Below are 22,463 nucleotides of genomic sequence, written 5' to 3' on the forward strand. Positions count from 1 at the left end.
TTTTTTTCACTTGCATGAAATTAATCGTGCAAGCATTTCTGATGTTTTAAAATCCATAAAAGGCTTTGTACAGAAGAACACAACGTTCGTTATATCTGTGTGTCACTTATTGGTGAATACCTTTTGCATGGACCAGCAACACTGCTAGGAGATCAGTCAATTACAGGAACTAGCCAATAAAAGTAAAAATAAGCTACTTCTACAGGCCAAAAACTTTAAAGAATGTGATTTGAAACAGAACAACATAAAGACATCAAATTTACCCAACTTAAAAACTTCATCTAGACTGAGAAAAGCAAATATGCCATCTCAGTTTTATCTGGATTTAGATGAAATCCTAACATGCACATCCTGTAATATAATTCCTGACTTGAACATTATCCTAGCCATGTTTCAGTGCCTATTTCCCATGCCATCATCTACTATCATACTGGACCTCCAGTATAATAAATCCTTGACAGACCTAGTGGGACTAATCATATTTTACACAACCAGTTTTTAGCATCCCTCTTCACTTCTTGCTGCTATTGCAGGTAGAAGGGTTTTGAAACTTGGAACATTCATTAAAAAAATAATTCCACGGCACTGTGACATTACTTGGGTGAAACAGAGTCAGAGTCATGCTGCTGAAACTCCTGTGGGACTTCACTTATGCTCTGAAATTTTGCAGAGGGAGAGGAAAGGGAGGACACAGGCAAGGATGCTGTGGCCAGCACTGCAGAGTTGTGACCACAGAGCACTGCAGGGCACTGCAAAAAAAGTTTCCTAAAATGCAACTTAAAAGACGATTACTAGAGAAAATCTGCTCATGTAACTTCACAGAAAAGAAAAAGTCTGAATGAATTTGTGCCCATACATGCCAGTATGCACAGAATAAATAAATGACAATTTAATTAACAATTAAATGTAATTCTTCAAGAAGAATAAGCTATGTCTGTTTTCTCAGTTTAAATAAGTGCTATTGATTGAGATATACATTTTGAAAGTGTGTAGATTTCTGCTAAGGAAAACCTCCCATTGTGAACTCAAATCTAAAATACATCTGTTTTGAAAAATATATTCATTAAATATATAAATTCATAAACATGTGTTTTAAATTCCTCATCATTTCACTGTTTTCATACATTAGAGGCTCTTTCCCATCCATGATAAACTGCCCTCTATTCTGTAAACAACTCCATAATGTTCAGTAGGGTGCTGAGTTCCATGTAACATAGGACTGGTGCAGTGGAAGCACTCACATGTGACTTTCTTCAAAGGGCTATTTTTATTTTTGGGGAAATTGATCATTAACATCTAGGCTACATTTGACTTTTTCAAGGAAAAGGTCTCTAATTTACTGAAGGTGAATGAGAAAAGCCCATCCCCAAGACTCACCTTTAATAATAATAATTTAAAAAAAACAGTATTACAGTAGCAGAATTTTAAAGATTTGCGTTTGTGAGTTTGCTTGTTAAAAAAAAAATAGAATTAACAGTCAAAATTGAAATTACGTTTCTTTGGGAAGGCTGCAGAAGCTTCAGTTTCACTGCTGTAATTATTTCAGTAACATTACATAAGTAAGGAAGCAATTTTCTTTCCCTGTTTATTAACTACAAAACTAAATGCATACAGTTGTGGCAATTGTTTCAAAACAATTAACATGCATTCCATATTTTAATTTCAGAAACAGACAGGCATCTCCATTAACACTTACAGTGTGTGACACACAAGCCACTATTTGTTTCTGGATTTTGTTCAGCCCAAGCAGCAGATGTCTGCAGGAGGACAGAAGGAAGCAGTGGCAACTCTTACCTGCAGGCTATTGAAGATAATGAAGAAAACCAGCATCCAGAGGTGCCGGTAAGCCATGTGCAGTCCTCCCCACAGCCAGGTGATGGAAATCAAGGCAAAGAGGTACAGCACCAGGGGGATTTCTGCAAAGCAGAAGCAGAGGCTTTCAGCTGGTGTGAAGAAGCACTTTTTATAAGCACTATGCAGGCTATGGGCAGCCACGTCCCTGAGCTGGGGGCTAAGCCTGGAGGGCGGGATGAGCCCACAGGATGCACAGCAGAACTCCTGGCAAACTCTGGGGATTCGTGGGGGAAATGTATTTTCAGGAACTGAGGGGAAAAGGGAATGAACATTAGTGCTGTAAGCACAGAAAACAGCAAAGGCTCTGGCTCTCCAGTGCAGGAGCAGCTCATTCTCTGATTTGCTGTTGATTACCCTGCAAACTGAATATGAGTATACACCTGGCCCTATACAAAGACAATACCTTTGCTCCATTGAGGAGTCTGCCAAAGACAGAATTTGCACTGCATTCACAAGCACAAACACACAAGAAATGTGTCCTGAAACCAATACATGCGGCAACACTTCACTGCCCTTGTGGTATTCACAGAGTGAGGGCCTTCAGGAGCACTGCCACGAAGGTGGTTGCACGAAACAACAGAGGACTGCAGCAGCACTTTCAGCTCTCAGCACCAGCCCATCCTGCTCCTGACTCCCAGGCCCCAGTTCTGAGTCATGGCAAACGACACAGTCCATGCTTGCCTGGTCTACAAGCTCAGAGGTGCAGAGGTGTGCTAGGCATTGCTCCACTCAGTGCCAACCACAGTGCACCAGTGTAGAGCTGTGGGAAGCACTGTTTGAGAAACTCACACCCTCTTCAAAGTCCCCAAGGGGAAAAGAAAATTTCCTCATGGCCTCAACAGACATTTAACAAAGTTTTTCTGTAATAGCTACTGATGTACGCAGCTAGCAGCACAATGCTTCTACAGTAACTAAAACTGTTAAGTTCTGCAAAGCACCAGGCAGCATAGCAAGGAATCAAGCACTAGGATTCCTTTTTATCCCACACTGCATATACAGTGAATCTAAGTACTTACCAGGTGAGGATTTAACAGAGTTCATAAAAATTGGCAAGGGCATGACAATCTCAAAATACGTCCAGTTACAGAAACAACCAAATACAGCAAAATAAAAAGTGAAAAAATGTACACACAACACTGGATTTTTTAGATTTATCTTTCTGAAGTCAAATTCCATAGTTATCCATAGGGAAACTCCTAAATTTACTTATGAACAGATATAAAGGGAAAAAAGCGATCATTTTTTTAAAGATCAAAATAATTTAATAAAGTTCAGCTCATTAGAAGGCACAAACGATGCAATGGACTGGCAATTAATGATCACTGATGTTGTCAAGCACCATGCAAAGATCGAAGTCATCAATGCAGAGAACTTTCTCAGAAAGCTGGAATGATGACTTGGCTGTTGCATGACACTGCAGTACAGTTCAGCTCAGGTGGGGAGCTGGAAAGAGAAGAAAGGAAGTTACAGGAGGACAACCTGCAGGCAGTAGAGTGTGCCAGAAGTTAACAGCTTGACTGCTGCTTTTACTACACACACATCACATAACGATGGTTGCCACAATATTAATCATGACGTGACAGCTCTAGATCTTTGGACGTAAAGCTGGAGGAGACAGATCAATACTGTCTAGATCATTTACTTTTGATGTACAATGACCTGACTTTACTATAACCTTCAGATGTATATGAGGGATAGCTCTGATGCATTCACTGCCATCCCACCAGAACAGAAGTACCGCAGGTAAAAAGAGAATTAAGCTCACTGAATGTAGCAGGATCTCCAAGAAGCACTCAAGAGTAACTCAGATAAAGGATTATCAAACAAATGTCACTCGGTACAAATGATTCGGTTACAGGTTTCATGCATGTGATATAATAATAACAATGTCTTTAAGACACATCTTGTGCCACATGCTGAATGTGGTTACAGCTGAATATTCTGCTTTTGTCTTTGTCAAGGACACACTGCTCATGGTCAACCTGTCATCCACCAGCACACCCAGGTCCCTCTCCTCAGAGCTCCTCTGCAGCAGGTCATCCCCTGATCTGTACCGGTACCATGCAGTCATTCCTCCCTAGGTGCAAGACTCTACACTTGCTCTTGTTAAACATCATCTGATTCCTCTCTGCCAAGCTCTCCAACCTGTTCAGGTCTCGCTGAATGGCAGCACAGCCTTCCTGCATGTCATCCATTCCTCCCAGCTTCATATCATCAGCAAACTTGCTGAGGTTGGACTCCATCCCATCATCAAGGTCACTGAAAAAGATGTTGAACAGGACCAGACCCAGCACTGACCCCTGAGGAACACTGCTATATACAGGCAGTGTAAAGCAGATTTGTTGGGCATTGTATATATTTGAACTGTGTTAGTTCTTTTTTATAAGATTAACATAATGCCAGAGTGACCATGAAATGGTGGAGTTTGCTATTCTTGGTGATGTCAAGAGGGTGACTAGCAAAACTGCTACCTTGGACTTCCGGAGGGCAGACTTTGACCTGTTCAAGACACTTGCTGCAAGGGTCCCTTGGGACTCACTCCTGGGGGGTAAAGGGGTCCTGGAAGCCTGGATGCTCCTCAAGATGGAAATCTTAAAGGCAAAGCAGCAGGCTGTCCCAGAGTCCCATAAGTCGAGCCGGAGGGGAAAAAGACCAGTGTGGATGAACTGGGAACTTTTGCTGAGACTCTGGGAGAAAAAGAGAGTCTATGTCCTCTGGAAGATGGGACAGGCTACTTGGGGAGACTACAGAGAACTTGTCAAGATTTGCAGGCAGAAAGTTAGAAATGCAAAAGTCCAGCTCGAACTTAGACTGGCTACTGCTGTAAAGGAGAACAGGAAATCCTTTTACAAATATATTAACAGTAAGAGAAGAACTAAGGAGAATTTCTCTCCTTTACTTGATGAGGCAGGGAATGTAAACACAGAGGATAAGGAAAAGGCTGAGGTTCTCAATGCCTTCTTCACATCTGTCTTTAATAGACAGAGCAGTTATCCACGGGGTACTTGCCCTGACCTGGAAGTCGGGGACGGAGCGCATAATGCACCCCCTGTGATCCAAGCATAGACAGTCAGAGATCTACTCCTCCATCTGAACTGCCACAAGTCCATGGGACCAGATGGGATCCACCCAAGGGTGCTGAGGGAGCTGGCAGAGGTGATTGCCAAGCCGCTTTCTGCCATCTATCAGCATTCCTGGTTATCTGGAGAGGTCCCACAAGATTGGAGGTTTGCTGATGTGACTCCCATCTACAAGAAAGGCAGTAAGGAAGACCCGGGGAACTACAGGCCTGTCAGCCTGACCTCAGTATCAGGGAAAGTTATGGAGCAGACGATCTTGAGGGAGATCACACGGCACGTGCATGGCAACCAGGGGATCAGACCCAGCCAGCATGGGTTCACAAAGGGCAGGTCATGCTTGTCCAACCTCATCTCCTTCCATGACTGGGTGACCAGACAGGTAGATGAGGGAAAGGCTGTTGATGTAGTCTACCTGGACTTCAGCAAGGCATTTGACACGGTCTCCCACAGTATTCTCCTAAGGAAACTGGAAGCCCATGGTGTGGACAGGTTCACTCTTCTCTGGATGAAGAACTGGCTAGAGGGTTGTGCCCAGCGGGTAATGGCTAATGGAGTTAAGTCCAGCTGGCGTCCTGTTATGAGTGGTGTCCCCCAAGGGTCAGTTTTGGGGCCCATCTTGTTTAATATCTTTATTGATGACCTAGACGAGGGGATTAAGTGTACCCTCAGTAAGGTTGCAGATGACACCAAGTTGGGAGGATGTGTCAATCTGCCTGAGGGTAGGGAGGCCCTTCAGAGGGATCTGGATAGGCTGAATAGCTGGGCTGAGCTCAATGGGATGAGGTTCAATAAGGCCAAGTGCCTTATTGAAGGGTCCTGCACTTTGGCCACAATAACCCCATGCAGTGCTATAGGCTTGGGGCAGAATGGATTGAAGAATGTAGAGAGGAAAAGGACCTGGGGGTGTTGGTTGATGCTCAGCTTAACATGAGCCGGCAGTGTGCCCAGATGGCCAAGAAGGCCAATGGCATCCTGGCCTGTATTAGAAGTAGTGTAGCCAGCAGGAGCAGGGAGGTGATCATCCCCCTGTACACCAGCTCTGGTGCGGCCGCACCTCGAGTACTGTGTTCAGTTTTGGGCCCGTCACTACAAGAAGGACATTGAGGCCCTGGAGCGTATTCAGAGAAGGGCAACAAAACTGGTGAGGGGTCTGGAGCACAAGTCTTATGAGGAGCGGCTGAGGGAGATGGGATTGTTTAGTCTGGAGAAGAGGAGGCTCAGAAGAGACCTTATTGCACTCTACCACTTCCTGAAGGGGGGTTGTGGTGAGGAGGGGGTGGGCCTCTTCTCCCTGATAAATAATGACAGGACGAGAGGGAATGGCCACAAGTTGCACCGGGGAAGATTTAGATTAGATTTGAGGAAACATGTTTTCTCTGCAAGAGTGGTCAGGCACTGGAATGGCCTGCCTAGGGAGGTGGTTGAGGCACCATCCCTAGCACTGTTCAAGAAGCGTTTAGATGAGGTGCTAAGGGATTTGATTTAGTAGTTCAGTGGGTAGGGATGGTGATAGGAGGATGGTTGGACTAAATGATCTTGTAGGTCCTTTCCAACCTAATGAACCTATGAACCTATGAACATAATTTTTTTAGTACTTGGACTGATGAAGGACTGATGGTTTTATTTAAGTAGCAGTCAGTCTACCTACTCCTTAAGTATGACTATATCTGTATCTATCTATCTATCCATACAGACATAATGTATGTATATATCACCATCCTGACTGTTCACATCTCCTGAAACATCTCTTCCCTTTTCCTTAACTAGAGGTTTAAGAGACACTGTCAGAACTGATGATTCCATAGAGATAAATGCAGCTTACACAGCCCTAGCTGCAGCTGTTCAGTCTTTGCAGACTTAGCACAGTCCAGGCTGGTATTTGACCAGGTGAAATGACATTTTATTTACCAAATAGCATTCTTTGTCCAAGGTTTCCCACTTTAAACACTCTAGATTTTGTTCGGTGATTTACACTGAAAAAATGCTGCTGAGAATTTGAAAGAAAGGCTGCAATATTCTCATGACATGTTTGGATCATAAAATTCTTGAAACAGGAAAAGTATTGAAATGGAGGAAACATACAGTTTCCTCAGTGAGAACTGGAAGGAGCTGTTCTGGGTGAGAAAATTTATCAAGCTTTGCCTCAATTAATAGCCAAAAAAGCTGCCCAAGTGCAGTACTGTCCCTGCAATTCTGTTTACAACTTAGACTCTTCTGAAACCAGAAAAAGTTGATTTCTTTCTATTTAGAAATCTTCAGGGCATTTCTACCTCACCAACTCATCAGTTACACTCTAAGAGATGGATGCATAAACATAATTTTAATTTCATGTAACCATGAAACACAGCTATCCCTGTGGAGTGCACTTCAGTTGTGATAGACTAAATTGATGCTGCCTGCCACTACCCATTTTAATACAGAGGGAAAGTGGCAGGGGAAATCCTCTTGCACATTCAGCCAGCTGCCCATTGTGCAGAGAAAGTAGCTCTTTAAAAATGTGTTCTTGCTGTAGATCCTATGCTTTACAGTTAAGAAAACTTGCACTTGGGCAGAGAGAAAACCTAGTAGCTGAATGGACCAACTACTTGGTTGAACAGACGTACCTGAGTAAGAGCAACATGAATAAAAAATCATAGAACAGTTTATACTGGAAAGGACCTTAAAGATCATGGAGCTCCAACCCTCTGATGAAGGCAGGGTTAAACAAGACTTGTGAAACTAAGGTCACCCAATTGCTGCAGAGAAAACCTCTTGCACTACTACGAAAAGTAACTGAAGTAGGAAAGCAAATTGCTATTACAGATTGCCAGAATTGCAGCTGTCTTCGGGATATCACAATTAGTCCTTTCAGAAAATCACACCCAGTCAAGGTAGGCTCTGATCAAGGTTTAGCGTTTGGTACCCATAAAGTCTGGCCTAGATCATATATTTTAGAGGATAATATGGTATAATCTTTCTAGAAATGATGCTTAATTCAAAAGAAAACCATCTTCAGATTCTGAAATTGCCAATTTTTTGTTTCTTCTGTTTGTGCAGTTGAGAACCACTCCTTTATGTTACATATTTGGTCTGATTCACTACAAAACCAGCTTTAAGCTGCCAGGTAGAATATCTGAAGGCTTCCTTCTTTCCTTTATTGCCTGCTGTAACAGACAGTATTTTCACGAATATGAGCCTGGACAGTGAAAAATGTTAAATGAAATAGAAATGAATAAGCCGTGAAATCATTACAAAATATTAAAACTCCAAAGTATAATGTTGATTAAGTGCTTGCAACCATCTAAATGATTAAAAAATGAAAAATAAAGGATGTGCTGCACATTGCTAACATATCAAAATGTCTGTAATCTTTCCACTGTGCTGGCTCACAATGTGTCTATTGCCTGTTTTTTTTCTTCTAAAAATAGAAAGGTCAATGAAAGACTCAATTAAATAATACAGCTTTAATGATCTTTTGAGTTTACCTGTAAATATTTAGTATATTTATTCCCCTCATGTTGTTAAGCTGATAATGCAACTGTAATTGTTTTTAATTATTCTTGGCTAGATACATAGACCTGCTACAAAACCTGGATAATCTTTCCTAACACTTTTTTTTTCAATGATTGGGGAGAATGTGTAACTACTCAGACTGACACTGTTTTGTGGAAGACCTAATCTTAGTAGAACATTTACAGACTATGGGTTAACAAGTCAAGAATTAAACTTAGCAGCACAACTACAAAAATGCCACAAAAGTCTTTTTCTTTTTTTTTTTTTTTTTTGAAACAAAGCTTGAGTAACAGCGTTCCAAGTCCTGCTGGCTCCTTGCGTGATTGCTTCTGACAACTGCTGTAGAAAAGGAGTTCAGATTTTGTGGCCAAAGTAAAGAAGTTAACAGATTTCCTCATAGAGTTCAAAGGCAAAAATTCCACCAACACCACCAACATGTGATCAGCAACCCAAGGCAAAACCTCTGATTCCAGATTGTAAATGTTAAAGATGTGCAGACTTTAACACCATTTGATACCATAGACTAGAAAGCTGGCACATAAATGTCCATAAAGTCCAACTGGCAAAAAACTGCTCATAGATAATTTGTAAAAACACAAAGCAAAAAACCTGACAAAATATTATCTTTAGTTCATTTACTTATTTTGATCTGTTGGCCTTTTGACAAGGAGAGACTTGAAATTAAAGAAGAGAAGCACTTATCACACTACGAATGGAGACTAAGTCATTACTTAAAAGCGTAAAATAGTTTCTTCTTCAACATTCACATTTCATTTCAGGTTTTCAACTAACTTTCTCACAAATCTTAAAGATTTTTCAAGGCATAATCGAATGAGAGATGCCTTTATTTTATTTTATTACAGCTTATGCTACTACTGCTGTAGAGAGAACATGGCAAGAACCACAGCAAACTGAAAAAGAAAAAAAAGAAGTACCTACTCATCTTAGTATAATAAAATTATTTAAAAGCATTATGTAAGATGTTAAATGAGTGCTAAATTCACAACTTTATAGTCATAAATCATGCAAATTAACTTGCTTCTGCAGAATACTTTAAAGGAAGAAAGCTAATTTGAGCATGCGAAACACTGTAAAAACACAGTTTAAATTGCATGAGAGCAGATGATTATTTTAAGTTATCTTATTCAGATCTTTGTTCTTTATTTCAGCTTGTAATTACATTCTCGTATTTTGTCTTTATATTTCTAAAAGCCTCAGAGGCAAACATTTGTTTTTCTCTTAGTACAAAAAAAGACCCTTGAGCACTATGAAGACTAAAATATTATTCAGTGTACAACTGTGATGAATACCATAAATACTGAGGTGGCCAACACCTGGATTTTGATTCTGAGATGCATACTGTCATGTCTAGATGAAAGCACTCTTGGAACTCATCATTCCTTTGCTTCTTTTAGGTACATGATATGTATCTTAAAATTCAAGACAAAGATTTAGTGTGCAGGTTTACAGGATAAAGAAGACATGTAACAACAGACTGAGATGTATATTCTCACTTAGAATCAAAATCCCAGTCCTCAGCAAAATCTCCTGAGTGCAGATGAATGGAATGTCCCGCATTTGCATTTTGGATAGCTTGTTTCTTAAGAGGATCACCTGGTAGTAGATTTAGGTGGGTTATCCATAATGATGTGATATGGCCAGGAACTGCACACTGCTAGGATGATAAATACACTAAAGAAATTAATATTATGGAAGACATGAAAAAATAGTTATAGTTTTACAGCTAAATATTTAAGGTATTCTTCATAAAGTTCTATTTTGGCAACAAAATATTTTAATCTTTAGATTCCTTCTGGTACATTTACAGTCATGATATCTGAATCAGGAACAATCTACTGCAGTATTTATGCCTAGGGCGTGAAAATTCAGTTACAATGTTCCAGAAATTGAGGTCATCCATTTACAATGGTATTATTGGAACAAAAAAAAACCCAGATGTTTTTTCATTAAATTTTTTTCCCTTATATTTTCAAATCTTTGCAAAATTATGAGGAGTTGGAAAGGAAAACAATAAGTATTGGACCGATATCTTTTTTATTTCCAATTTTTGTAATTGCATATTAGGTCCGTCAAGAGAAAAAAATCTTCAGCTGTATGACCCTATTCCAACCTCCTGTTATTACAGCCAAATACAGCTATACTGCTCTCAGACCACCTGATTTATTTCAAAAGCAGCCTTTCTTGCTGCAAACTTAAATATTAGTTCACCCAGAGGCTGTTTATCCAATGCACTCTCCTGACTTGGCTGCTGTCAAGGCTAACTTTTGAGAAGTTGGTTTCTATATATAGAAGAATAATCAGTCAATAGAACATGTTTGCTGAAAGGCTGACAGGCTGATTTAGTGCAAACTGAAACCTCTTTTCTATCAAGCCTAATGCATATCTTTGAACGAAGACACTGGGGTTCAGGATGGCATCCTCTGTAAATCGGATTTCACACAGTTTTCCAGCACTCTTTTTTAAGGAAGAAATGTCACTTGCTTTAAAAGATAATTAATTCTTGACTCTTCCATTGCCCTTTCTTCTAGCCTTACTTTGTGGAGAAAAACTCCCTGCCCTAAGCAGGCTGTATCAACCACAGTGTAAAACAATACAGACAGTATTAGGTGATGCTGGAGTGGTAAAAAACAGAGCCCAAATTCACATAATCTGGTGCTCCATCCAGGGCAATGAGAATTGTGTGCACAGCATATTCCTCAATATAGAAGCTGGCAAATGATATATATATATATTAATATTCTCCAGTACAGCATTATCTGTAACCATAAGCTTTTACAGAGCTATTCCAGGCATATGAAAAGACTATGATAAGCTCTACAGGAAGATCACAGACCCTTGGCAAAGAAGCTGACAATGATTACTAAGAGCAGAATTGTGCTGGAATGACTGTCCTTCTGCTGTGCTGTTTTCCTTAAAGCCTGAGACCTACGAGAATAGACTGTAAGAGATGTGACTCTGCTTGAGTACACAAGATGAACTTAGAGGACTAGGAAGAACACATGCATAACAGAAAAGGAGGTATAAATAATAAGCTGTAACTAATCTGTGAATGGGTAACAAACAGAACAAAATAATAAAGCGCAGTGCTAAGTTCATGAATATAATTTATGATAGCAGACAGAATTTATTCTGATAGCTAGAGGAGACAGGATGAAACTTCTTAGACAGGTAAGCTTGAGAGTTTTCCAACAACAGGAGAAAAGAGAGCAATAATACATGTTACTTGATTTTTAGCTTAGCCATCTACATCCCATTTCATTTGAAGGTAACAGTATAAAGCAGATATGAGGATACATTTTACTGTTTCTATTCCTATTTATTTTCTATTAAAGTTAGCAATAACCTTCCTCAAGTAGAGATCACAGTTTGGAACTTCAGGTTAATTGCACATAGATGAAGAGGTTTTTCCAGCAGTTTATGTAGTCATCTGAAGAACCTACACTTATAAGTCTTTGCTTATGGTAATGTTACTGCTTCAGAATACAGCGTGGTTTTTCGATTTGGCTTAACATTACTTTTCAGCATATGGATGATATGAAATTTCCATCCTAAGAGATACTAAAAAAACCCTAGTTATTTACAAATAAATGAACCTTATTATTCAACACTTGAATAAGCAGCCACCTTTGTGATTGCTCCAGGTGGTCCCTTTTATATCACAAAGAAAAAAAAGCATAAAGTGCAAGTAAGGTCTTGAGTATCATATGTATGAGCTATATTCATCAGACCTTACACAAACTCATATACAGCTCATAATAAAGCTGACACACTGCCACACAGATAGAAATTAATTTATAAGAAACATCTGAATAATTAATGCTTTGTATGCATTTTCATTTTCTCATAAAATGAATAGATCTCTATAACAAGAATGTTAAAAATAAAACAACTCCTTGCCTCACACTATAATTATAACTGCAAATTTAAAAAGACAGGTGCCTGTAAACGCAAACAATTACAAGCACTGGGCTGCTGAATGGAATTTTTTAATAATCCTCTGTCCCTTTTAAGTTCAGGTGATACTCAACCGACAAACTAGGAAAAATGATTCCAGAGTTTTTGAAAGATTGTAAAATCTAACTGGCTTACTTAGTCACTGCAAAAATAGGCATGCTCCTACTAAAATCTACATGCTTCCCCCTGTTTACAAAACAGAGATTTATTTTTTCAAGAACTGTGTGAAAACAAAAGAATTATTCTAAGCTTTCCAGAGTGTCAAATTATTCAGAATTGGTATAAAGTACTGCAATTTTATTCTGGGAACATAAATGTATTTGCAACTGCTGTAACAGAGCAGACAGACCAATGCATCCTGTCTTCAGTGAGACAGATCTTTCCTGCAAGCACATTTCAGTTACGTGAAGCACTAAGAAATTTCAAAAACAGACATGTTAACTCCAAGTGCTCTAACACACAGCCCATAGGCCTGCACACCTGCAGGACATGCTATAAAGCAAAGGCACTGCTCAGCACCTTAGCCACGGTTGCACAGCCTGGGCAGTGATGCTGCTCCTGACAGAGCCTTTGCCCTCCTTGCAGACTTATTACATAGTATCAGCCACAACATGCAGGACAGTGTGCTTACTTATGTCTGTTCTCATTGCCAGACTAGACATAACCAGTGGTACTAATTTCTTGTTTAGGCTTCACACATTTTTATTCCCAGCACTTGCATAACTTTCATTATAGAAGTGCTTCCGCAGACTTCAAAGGCACCACTAGCATGCTTAATCTTATAGAACTGCTTTGGTATTTATTGGGCTGTGGCTTCTAGTGGGTTTATTTATTTATTTATTTTGGACTGGAGAGAACTATGAGCACCATGTTGAAAGTCTGACTTATTTGCTCAAGGGTAGATGATGTATCCTACCTGCAGCATTCGTTCTTCCTCTGAAAATATCATCATAAGCTTTCCATTGTGGGGTCACTTGGTAGGCATGAATGAATACCACGAAAACCACTACCAAGCACATTAACGGCACCAGAGCAGCAGTGAAGAGAGCAGCATATGCATTTGGAATGAAGCATCTGATGAAAAAAAAGGGAAAAAAATGGTCTTTATGAGCACAAATCATTAGTAAATAAGAATACTCTTTACAAAATACAGATCATGGAATTAAAGAATCAAGCCACAGAATCATGGGGGTTGGAAGGGACTTCTGGAGGTCATATAGTCCAACCGCCTGCTAAAGCAGGCTCTTTACAGTAGGTTACACAGGAAAGTGTCCACGTGGCTTCTGAATATCTCCAGAGAAGGAGACTCCAGAACCACTTTGGGCAGCCAGTCCCAGTGCTCCATCACCCTCTCTGTGAAGCTTTTCTTGAGTTCAGATGTAACTTCCTGTGTTCCAGTTTATGCCTGTTGCTCCTTGCTCTGTTGCTGGGCACTACTGAAAAGAAGCTATTTTCTTGACGCCCTCTCCTTAGGTATTTGTAAGCACTGATAATATTCCCTCTCAGTTTTTTCTCCTTCAGACTGAACAGTCCCAGGTCTCTAAGTCTTTCCTAGTAATGAAGTTGTTTCAGGCCCCTCTACATCTTTGCATCCCTCTGCTGTACTATATGCAGTACTTCCCTGTCTTGAACTGGGGAGCCCAGAACAGCACAATGTATTTTGGATGTGGCCTGGCCAGGGCGGAGTAGAGGGGGAGGATCACCTCCCTCGACCTGCTGGGGACTCTTTTTAATTCACCTCAGGATACCACTGGCCTTCTTGGCCACCAGGACACAGTGCTGGCTCACAGACAACCTCCTGTTGGCTCAGAACACCCAGGTCCTTCTCCCAGATCTCCTTTCCAGCAGGTCATCCCTTAACCTGTACTGATGCGTGCAGTTATTCTGCCCCAGGTGTAGGACTCTGCACTTGTCCTTGCTGAATGTCATCGTGCTCCTTGCCACCAAACTCTCAGGCTGTCCAGGTCTCACGCAGTAGCAGCAGAGCCTTCTGGTGTGTCAGCCACTCCTCCCAGCTTTCTACTATCAGCAAACTTTCTGAGAGAGCATTCTATGCCTTCACCCCACTCACTGATGAAGATACTGAACAAGACTGGGCCCAGCCACAAATCCTGAGGAACACCACTAGCTACAGGCCTCCAGCTAGGCTCCGTACCACTGGTAACCACCCTCTGAGCTCTGACAGTCAGCTGCCTCCCAACCCACCTCATTGTCCCATCTTCTATCCCATACATCCTTTAGCTCTGTTCCCAGAGTAATCTTGAATGGATGCACTGGGTTCTGTTGGTTTTATTCCTTATCATATGTTACGGAATATAACATTTGTACCATAGAAGTACACATGTTATATTTTAGCCTGACAAATATTTGAGAGATTTATATAGTTGCAATACAACAAATTATATTTTAACCAACTCTATGCAAGCTTTGTTCATTCAACGTGATCACTCTTAGTCACCAAGGTCTAAAAGGTCATTATGCAATTTTCTATACTTAGCTCTTAAAACCATAAATTAAATTACGGGAAATATATTTTTAAAACAAATGAACAAGTCATAAAGGCAAGATTCCTCTCAAGTAGCTGGAAATTGTATGTCATTTGCACAGAGAAACCAAATGCTTCCTTCTTCCCACTTCAAAAAAAAAAAAGGAAAAAAGTTCTTTCTCTCCTTACTCTTTCCATTTGTTAAAGTTATAATTATTTATAAAGATGTGTTAAAAAAAAAACTACAACAAAAAAACCCAACAGTCAAATTGCACATATAAGACTATAACTTGAGGAATATGGAGATGAGATTTACAGAGAGATCTCCACTGTATGACTGATTAGGGTTTGCTATGAACTCCCTTGAGGTCAGTACGTGCTTTACTGCCACTGACCTATTCTGGAGATGACGCAAAACTGAGCAGCCCAAGGGACAGCTCAGGAGTCAGCATGTCTAGTCAGTATGCTCCCCCTATTAGAAGGGTGTAACTTACGCAGCCCAGTGTTTTGGGTCAGCTCTACTAAATAAGTTCTTCTCCAGTGCTGGTATAATAATGTGCATCTAGGAAAAGCCTGGTTATTTGTTTCACTAGCATACATTACCCCTTTGGTCAGGTGAATGTGCTATTAGTAATCTGTTCAGAAAGTACTCCAAGTTTCTGAGATTTAGTCTGGCATATTCAATGAATCACAAAATAACTTCCAGCAGTATGCTAAATGCCTTAAGGGTTTGACTCCTCTTCAGAAGGCATAGGCTTAGTGAGACAACAGGCTGAGATACTGCCTGATAACATCAGTGAGCAAAATGAGAAAGCAACAGGGAAGTTAGCTTCTCTGTATTGCCCAAGCTGTGTCCACTATCTCCACTGTCAGCACTGGGCACCATTGAACAAAGCTTTGCTCTGTCCTTTCTGCATCCTCCATTCAGGGGTTTATGGACATGGATGAGATCCCTCCGAGCCTCCTCTTTGCCTGGATAAACAGTCCCAGCTCTCTCAGACTTTCACAGAGGAGGTGCTCCAGGCCCTGCACTGGTATCTACAGCATGACTCGGTCTCATTCCGAAGGGCCCAGAACTGGACACAAGACTCCAGGTACTGAGAAGAGTGGAAGAGTCACCCCCACTGACCTGCTGACTTCACTGTTGGTTTATTTCGTATCTCTAATTTTAATATTTCTTAGATATGAAAGTAACTTTTTGCCTCCAAATACATTTTTGTATTTCAGAGATGACACATGCTGTTAAATAGCTATCTCAGTGTGTCTTGAAAGGTTTCTGTGGACATTCCTTTACACTCAGATAACAGAAGCCGCACAAATAAAGGTACTTGCTCCAGAAGTAAAACAACTGAGAGATTACATGGACAAGAAAATACACAAATCTACAAATCTTACTTTAGATTTGTTTTTGTGAAATGATCAAACAGAAAACAAAAACAAACCCAGCAAAACAAAACCCCAAATATATCAAATCAGGGTTTATCCTTCCTTCAGTACAAAGCAATAAGATATTCATTCTATGTATTTTTACCAGGACCAGAACGATGCAAAATATCTTTAATATATATTTTTTCTCTCTTACCTTAAATGTACATAGAAACTAAACTGGAAGTTTTAAATAAGGGAACAAAGAAACTAATAGGCAACATCTTCTTTTAGAAAAGACATCTCAAATAATTATACATATGTTAGTCATTCTATTGATTAAAATAACCTTTCTTGGCCAGCCAGAATCAGGTTGTTTCCTTCTTTTTCTCCTTTTTATTTTTTTCTTTTTAATTTCTTTTAAATCAGCAACATGAATTCATACATCTGCTTTCTTCTCAAGGCAGTTAAGTGTGTTTACTTGAGCCTTTGAGGGCTTTTGTAAAGTCTTCTGTGATCTCTTAAACCACAACATCTCCTAATACAAGGAAAGGGATTCCAGCTATACAAGACCCTCTTTTATTTCTCTGAATAGTTTTAGTATAAAAAGGAAAAAACAACTACATGATGTTTACTGGGACAGTTTGTAAGCAAAGTATGAAAACTGATAAGGAATTCAGGACTTTTTTCAAAAACATTGGGGAGATACTGAATACAAGTTATGACATATTTATTCCTTTCAAAGCAAGAAATGTTTCAGATACTTCAATGCATTGAAGACAGTTTCATTCCTCTTTTGGAGCTCTTAAATTCCAAGGACATCTTCCTTCAAAGGCAGCTTTTAAACCATGGAAAGTTAAGCTTGAAAAAAAACATTTTCACCTGGTGCTCTCTTCTACTTTTGCCACCAGGTAACTATTCACCCTTCTTTTATTTGCTCTATGAGTTTCTCTCCGGGTCTAGACCCAGATTATTATTGTTACTATGGCTTCTAAAATACATTATTTACTTTTATTTTTCTATTATTGTTATTCTAATCCTGGGCATTAAGCATGACCACACTTCTCCCTTCCTTTAGAAACACTGGAGCTGTTGTGAAGCTTAACTCCAGAACAGGGAGTTGTTGCATTGTGTGAGTTTGCTCATATTGGTCATGTTATATCAGGAAGGTAAAAGACAAAGGTCAGACACATGAATTTGCACTCATTTGTATTTCATCACCTCTGTGTAACAAAAGATGTCTGTATACTGAAAAAAACAAACCAACCAACTAACAAAAGACAAGGTTTGAATCATTTAGTCATGCTCACTCGGGAAATTCTTTAAGGAGTGGATAAAACAATGCTAAAAAGTGAAAATAGACAGATTACAATCTGTATTCATATACTGCAGGCTTCCTCAAAAAAAAGCAACTTGTTGTGTTTCAGATTTCACATTTATATTCACTGGAATCTCTGTCTGAGGATATTTTACACTTAAGATCACTGTCAATTTCATTGACTACTCAACTTCACTCGTGTGAAGTTCACTTCTTCAGCTGCAGGGCCCCAAACCTTTGACAGTATTTTATCTCAGTAGATGGCTAAAGCAGAAGGGCTTTATGTGTCCTTAAGATTAAGGTGCTTTACATATTGGCCAAAATCATACTTGCATTCTGTGCCACAGCATAATGATTTTGACATATACTCAATTTATTGTCCACAATATACATGAGATCTCTTTGCGCAGAACTGGTTAACAGCCAGTTATTCCCCATTCTATTTCTGGACAGCAAATTATACTTGGCAAGACACAATTCTTTCTACATGGCCCTTCTGAATAACATGTTACTTTTCCAGAAAAGACCTCAGTTGTCAGTAACATTCTGAATTACAACTGACATTCAATAGACTTCTTTCTCAGCATTGTGTTGTGGTAAATCTGAATGGAAATTCCTTATTCCAGACTCATATTTTATGAGGTGAATGTAATATTTTCCAGTCCATTAATAACCAAGGAAGATGTGAGCAATATTTGAAAGACATTTCAAAGTCGTGACTTCTTATTGATGTGTTTCATCCAAGAATCCTGAAAAATTGACCTGAAAACACAGCTTTCCTATTGATGTTTGCTTTCAGTACATCTTGAAACAGCAAAATTTGAGATGACTGGATGTGTACTAACATTGTTGCAAATGTCATACAGGGCAAAGAGATGATCTAACTAACATAAGCCTCTTGAATGGGTTCAGTTGAACGAGAGAGACAGAAAGAACATTCAGTTGATGAAGAATTAAAAGGAAAACTCAAGAAACTTTTCTGAAACAAGAATGCAACAAATACAGTTGATTTCACTCCTTCATGAGGTTACAGATTTAGTTTATAAACCTTGACACTTTTGGCAGTATTTGAATTACACAATGTAAAGCAATGCAAATGGTAAATTTGGGAAACCTGGTAAATTCCAACCCCATTCAATGGCTAGTTCTTAATTCTGCAGAAAATAATCTGGTAATTACTGTGCGTCACATTAAGCAGAACATGAGTCATAATCTCATGCTGCTGAGAAGAAAGTAGATATCGTGTTGATGTATGAAGAGCAGCATATGCTGCAACACCTAAGCAATCATTTGGATTTGGTCAGCATTGCAAAATGGAAGAAGACAGTTCACAGGAGATCAACAAAGGCTACAAGAAGCCTTATAAACATATTCCCCACAGAAAGACAGAAACAAATTGTTTAGATTTGTTCTATTTCTTTGCAGAGACATGGCATGTACTGGCAATCTACAAGCAGGCAATGGAACACGCAATATTCAAGCAGACAAACTGCAAAAGAATTATACTTTCTCCATGTTCTAACACTTTTTTCTTGCTGAAAAATACATGCTGAGGGCCTTAAATTACACCCAGATCTAAACACGAATAAAAGCTTCCTAATGCAAGAAATCTAAAGGGGGGAACACTGCAGTGCTTCTGACTGAAGACTGTCTAAAAGAGGCTGAACAAACATCTGCTGGGAATGATGTAAATAGTTTCTCGCCTCTCATAGTGCTTTTGAATAGTTTTCTGGTTCTGCACACACTCATTTATGTATCTATTTATCTATCTATTAATTTATTTAAAGAGTATTTAAAGAAAAAATTGTCTGAAAGCTGTCATAATAGTTAAATGAGCAGGGATTAGCTGTTTTTAGGAGTATTCCACAATTATCATGTCCACACTTCCCATTTTCTGATATTAAAAGAGGACTCAGACACAAACTAGCCAGGCACTTGAATTCCCAGAAATAATCGCACAAGGAAAGGCACAAAAGAATACTTAAAGCAAATGCATTTCAATGAAAGATGTTAGGTTCTATTTAGCTCTGTTCTTGAACTTTTCTTTCCCAATCAAGCCTCCAAGTATGTCACACAGATAAAGTTCTCTGTTCCTGTGAAGATTTGCTAATCATTTTGCAATTAATCTACAGTCAAGTCTGTCTGATCTGATATCTTGAACTCTACTTAGCATTTGCTTGGTTCTTGCTTGTCAATGCCTCTGATCAAAAGAAAGCTTTTGTCTAGCCATTATCACCTACAGTATCGCACAATACAAACTGCATGATAAAATCTATTGGAAAAAGTAATCCTTCAGATACCTGGGGGAAAAAAACTGTATGTGCAGCTGCAGTCTAAAAATCAGTACTTACTTTCCTATCTAGCACTTAGAGAAATGCAAACCAAAGACTAGCTCCTTTGCCAATGTCTTGCACCTTGTTATGTTTGACAACCTTTCTCGAAAGGTATGCATCACACACAAACAAGAGAATTTTAAAAGATCTCGTCAAAGCAGATTTTTATATTCTGTAGTGCATAAGGCAAAGCACATCACAATCCTAGAATAACAGAATAATAGAATAGTAGAATAATAGAATGATAGAATAGTGGCATCATAGAATGGTTTGGGTGGGAAGTGTCCTTTAAGATCGTCTAGTCCCCAATCCCCCTGCTATAGGCAGGAATGCCTCCCACCAGACCAGGTTGCTCAAACTTCTAGAGAAGATGCAATAACAATATAACTTCTTACACTTTTATTACAGTGTTTATGAACAAATTAAATCAGCTTATAAAGTTCATTAAAATACTGCTTTTTTTACACTGCATTCATACAGTGACAGTCACCTTTAAGTAGTTCAATTAGAATATACACAAGTCACAGATTAATCATGAACTTGTCTTTTTGTAATGTTAGGATATCACAATTTCCAAACCAGCAAAAGTGAATCCTTATGTCTATGATGGTTCAAAAAACTGAGCAGTGTTTGAGCATCTCTTTATGAAACAGGAAACTTTGGCCACAATACAAAGAGGGAAGTCAACATCAAATAATGTACTGCAGCTGCCTAACAACCTGCATTAAAAAGAGGCATCAATTTCCATTCTTTTAAAAGTACTTCATGGCAGTGATAATATTATGATAATGATGGTAACTACATTGTTTTTCTAAAAGCTATAAATCCCTCATCGAAGAGTGAGAAAGGATGATTTGATCAAAAACAAACATCTGGCTTCCAGCACTGTTACACGTGGCTGTGGATGCCTTTGTAAAAATAAGACTCAAAAAGCCACGGCAGCTGTACTGAAGGTAAGCATTTATGGTCAGATGCACTCTGCACTGCAAACTGCTCACTATTCATAAAAACCTTGAACCCACAACACATTTTAAAAGAAATCACGTGGTTGGGGGTAAATCAAACACTGGAAGGCAAATAGAGCAGCATTGTGACTTAGGAAAATCTATCCCTTTTCATGATTCAGTGCTTCGGAAATCTTCATGTGGGCATAGTGAACAAGGACCTTCCCTCCAGATAGGCTGATTTTTCTAGAGGACTGAGCAGAGAAGAGCAATTTCACACTGGACAGCATAAATTACAGCAGCCTCAGGGTATTCTAAATTACAATTAGCAGGCCAGAGAGGTTATTCAAGCAGCGGAGACCAATTGAAATGCAGCATGGCTTTCACATTTTGATGACTCTCCAATATGCAAGGTTTTCTTTTAACATGAGGCTCCTCACAGGAAATAGAGTTTTGTTTGTTTGTTTGCTCTGCAACAAGAGAGTAGCTCAAAATAACCAGGGGAGAGTTATCTGCTTATATTTGCGTAAGGTCGCTCCAAGAAATGGCCTCACACTAAGGTGAAAGTAGCAGTGGTTTATAAATGACTCAAAGGGTGTTGGCTGCAGCTTTCAAAGATGCCTGGCAGAGCCCACATCGTGCTGACGTATTGGCTTTACAGCTTGTGGTTGACCAGCTCTCCTGCATTCTTTGGAAAATCCCTGCCACTTTTTTTTAGTGACCTGCAAACAAACTGTATGATTAAACCATGTTGACCAAATTACATGGACTCAAACTATGATCTGAACTCTAATTTTAAGTTGCAGTGCAGAATTACAAAATAATGTCAATTCTGGATTTATTAGAAACATTTTTGGACTCGTGCATTTCACAACAGACATTTCTAATGAGACATCCAGTTTTTTAAGTTATAGTTAAATGTGTGTATCCTCTTATTAGAAGTATTTTTCCTATTTCTTTCTGTAAAAAAATGTAGTCATGGGTGAGGTCCTAAACCCAAGCACTTTGCACTGTCTGTATATAAATCAGAGAGTTTATGACAATTGCAGACATCAGAAGCCTGAAGAAAGCTGTCACTCTGCTGAGGTTACATTTTGCAAAGAAGTTTCGTAATGTTGGTGAGTTGAAGCCCCAAAGAATAATCTGTTACAGGCACAGGATGTGTGAAGTTTCAGATGACAGACATAACAATTGCAAATATTATGCTTCTCTCTGCACGAGATCTATCTGGAGCTATTTAAATGTCAGCTCCTGTTACTTCTAGTCCTGAAAAAAATACCCTTCTGTACTTTAAAAAGTAAATCTGCTAAAAGTAGGTAGACTTTCTAACAGTAAATCAAGCCACTTAGGGAAGCTAAGAAAACGCCAGGTAAAACAACTTAGAAATTTAACAACACTCAGCAGCAGCAGTCACAAAGTTTTGTCTCTCTTTTTACCTTAAACGGCGCTTGTTGAGCTCCGACCATGAGCTCACGTCAGTGTTGTACTGATAGGTAGGCAAACAAACACTCTTTCTTGTGAGTGAACCACATATTTTTCCTGATATTACTGATCAAAAAACAAAACAAAATCCCTTTTCTCTCAGTTCTCACTGCTAAAAGCACAGCCTGAGAAACT

The 22,463-nt window shown here is 39.3% G+C and overlaps 1 protein-coding gene across 1 annotated transcript in view; it reads right to left on the reverse strand.

Moving 5' to 3' along the window:
• Positions 1-22,463, reverse strand: part of ADGRV1 (adhesion G protein-coupled receptor V1) — a 227,553-nt gene that overhangs the window by 37,223 nt on the left and 167,867 nt on the right. The window contains exons 86-87 of the mRNA XM_065750127.1: positions 13,318-13,475; positions 1,795-1,916 (exon numbers count right to left, since the gene is read on the reverse strand). Of these exons, the coding sequence (XP_065606199.1) occupies positions 1,795-1,916; positions 13,318-13,475 (280 nt within the window). The remainder of the gene's footprint in view (positions 1-1,794; positions 1,917-13,317; positions 13,476-22,463) is intronic.

This window comes from Cyrtonyx montezumae, unplaced genomic scaffold (genome assembly GCF_038088225.1).
Source record: "Cyrtonyx montezumae isolate F1298 unplaced genomic scaffold, pur_monq_1.0 scaffold_64, whole genome shotgun sequence".
In the NCBI taxonomy this organism is placed as follows: Eukaryota; Metazoa; Chordata; class Aves; order Galliformes; family Odontophoridae; genus Cyrtonyx; species Cyrtonyx montezumae.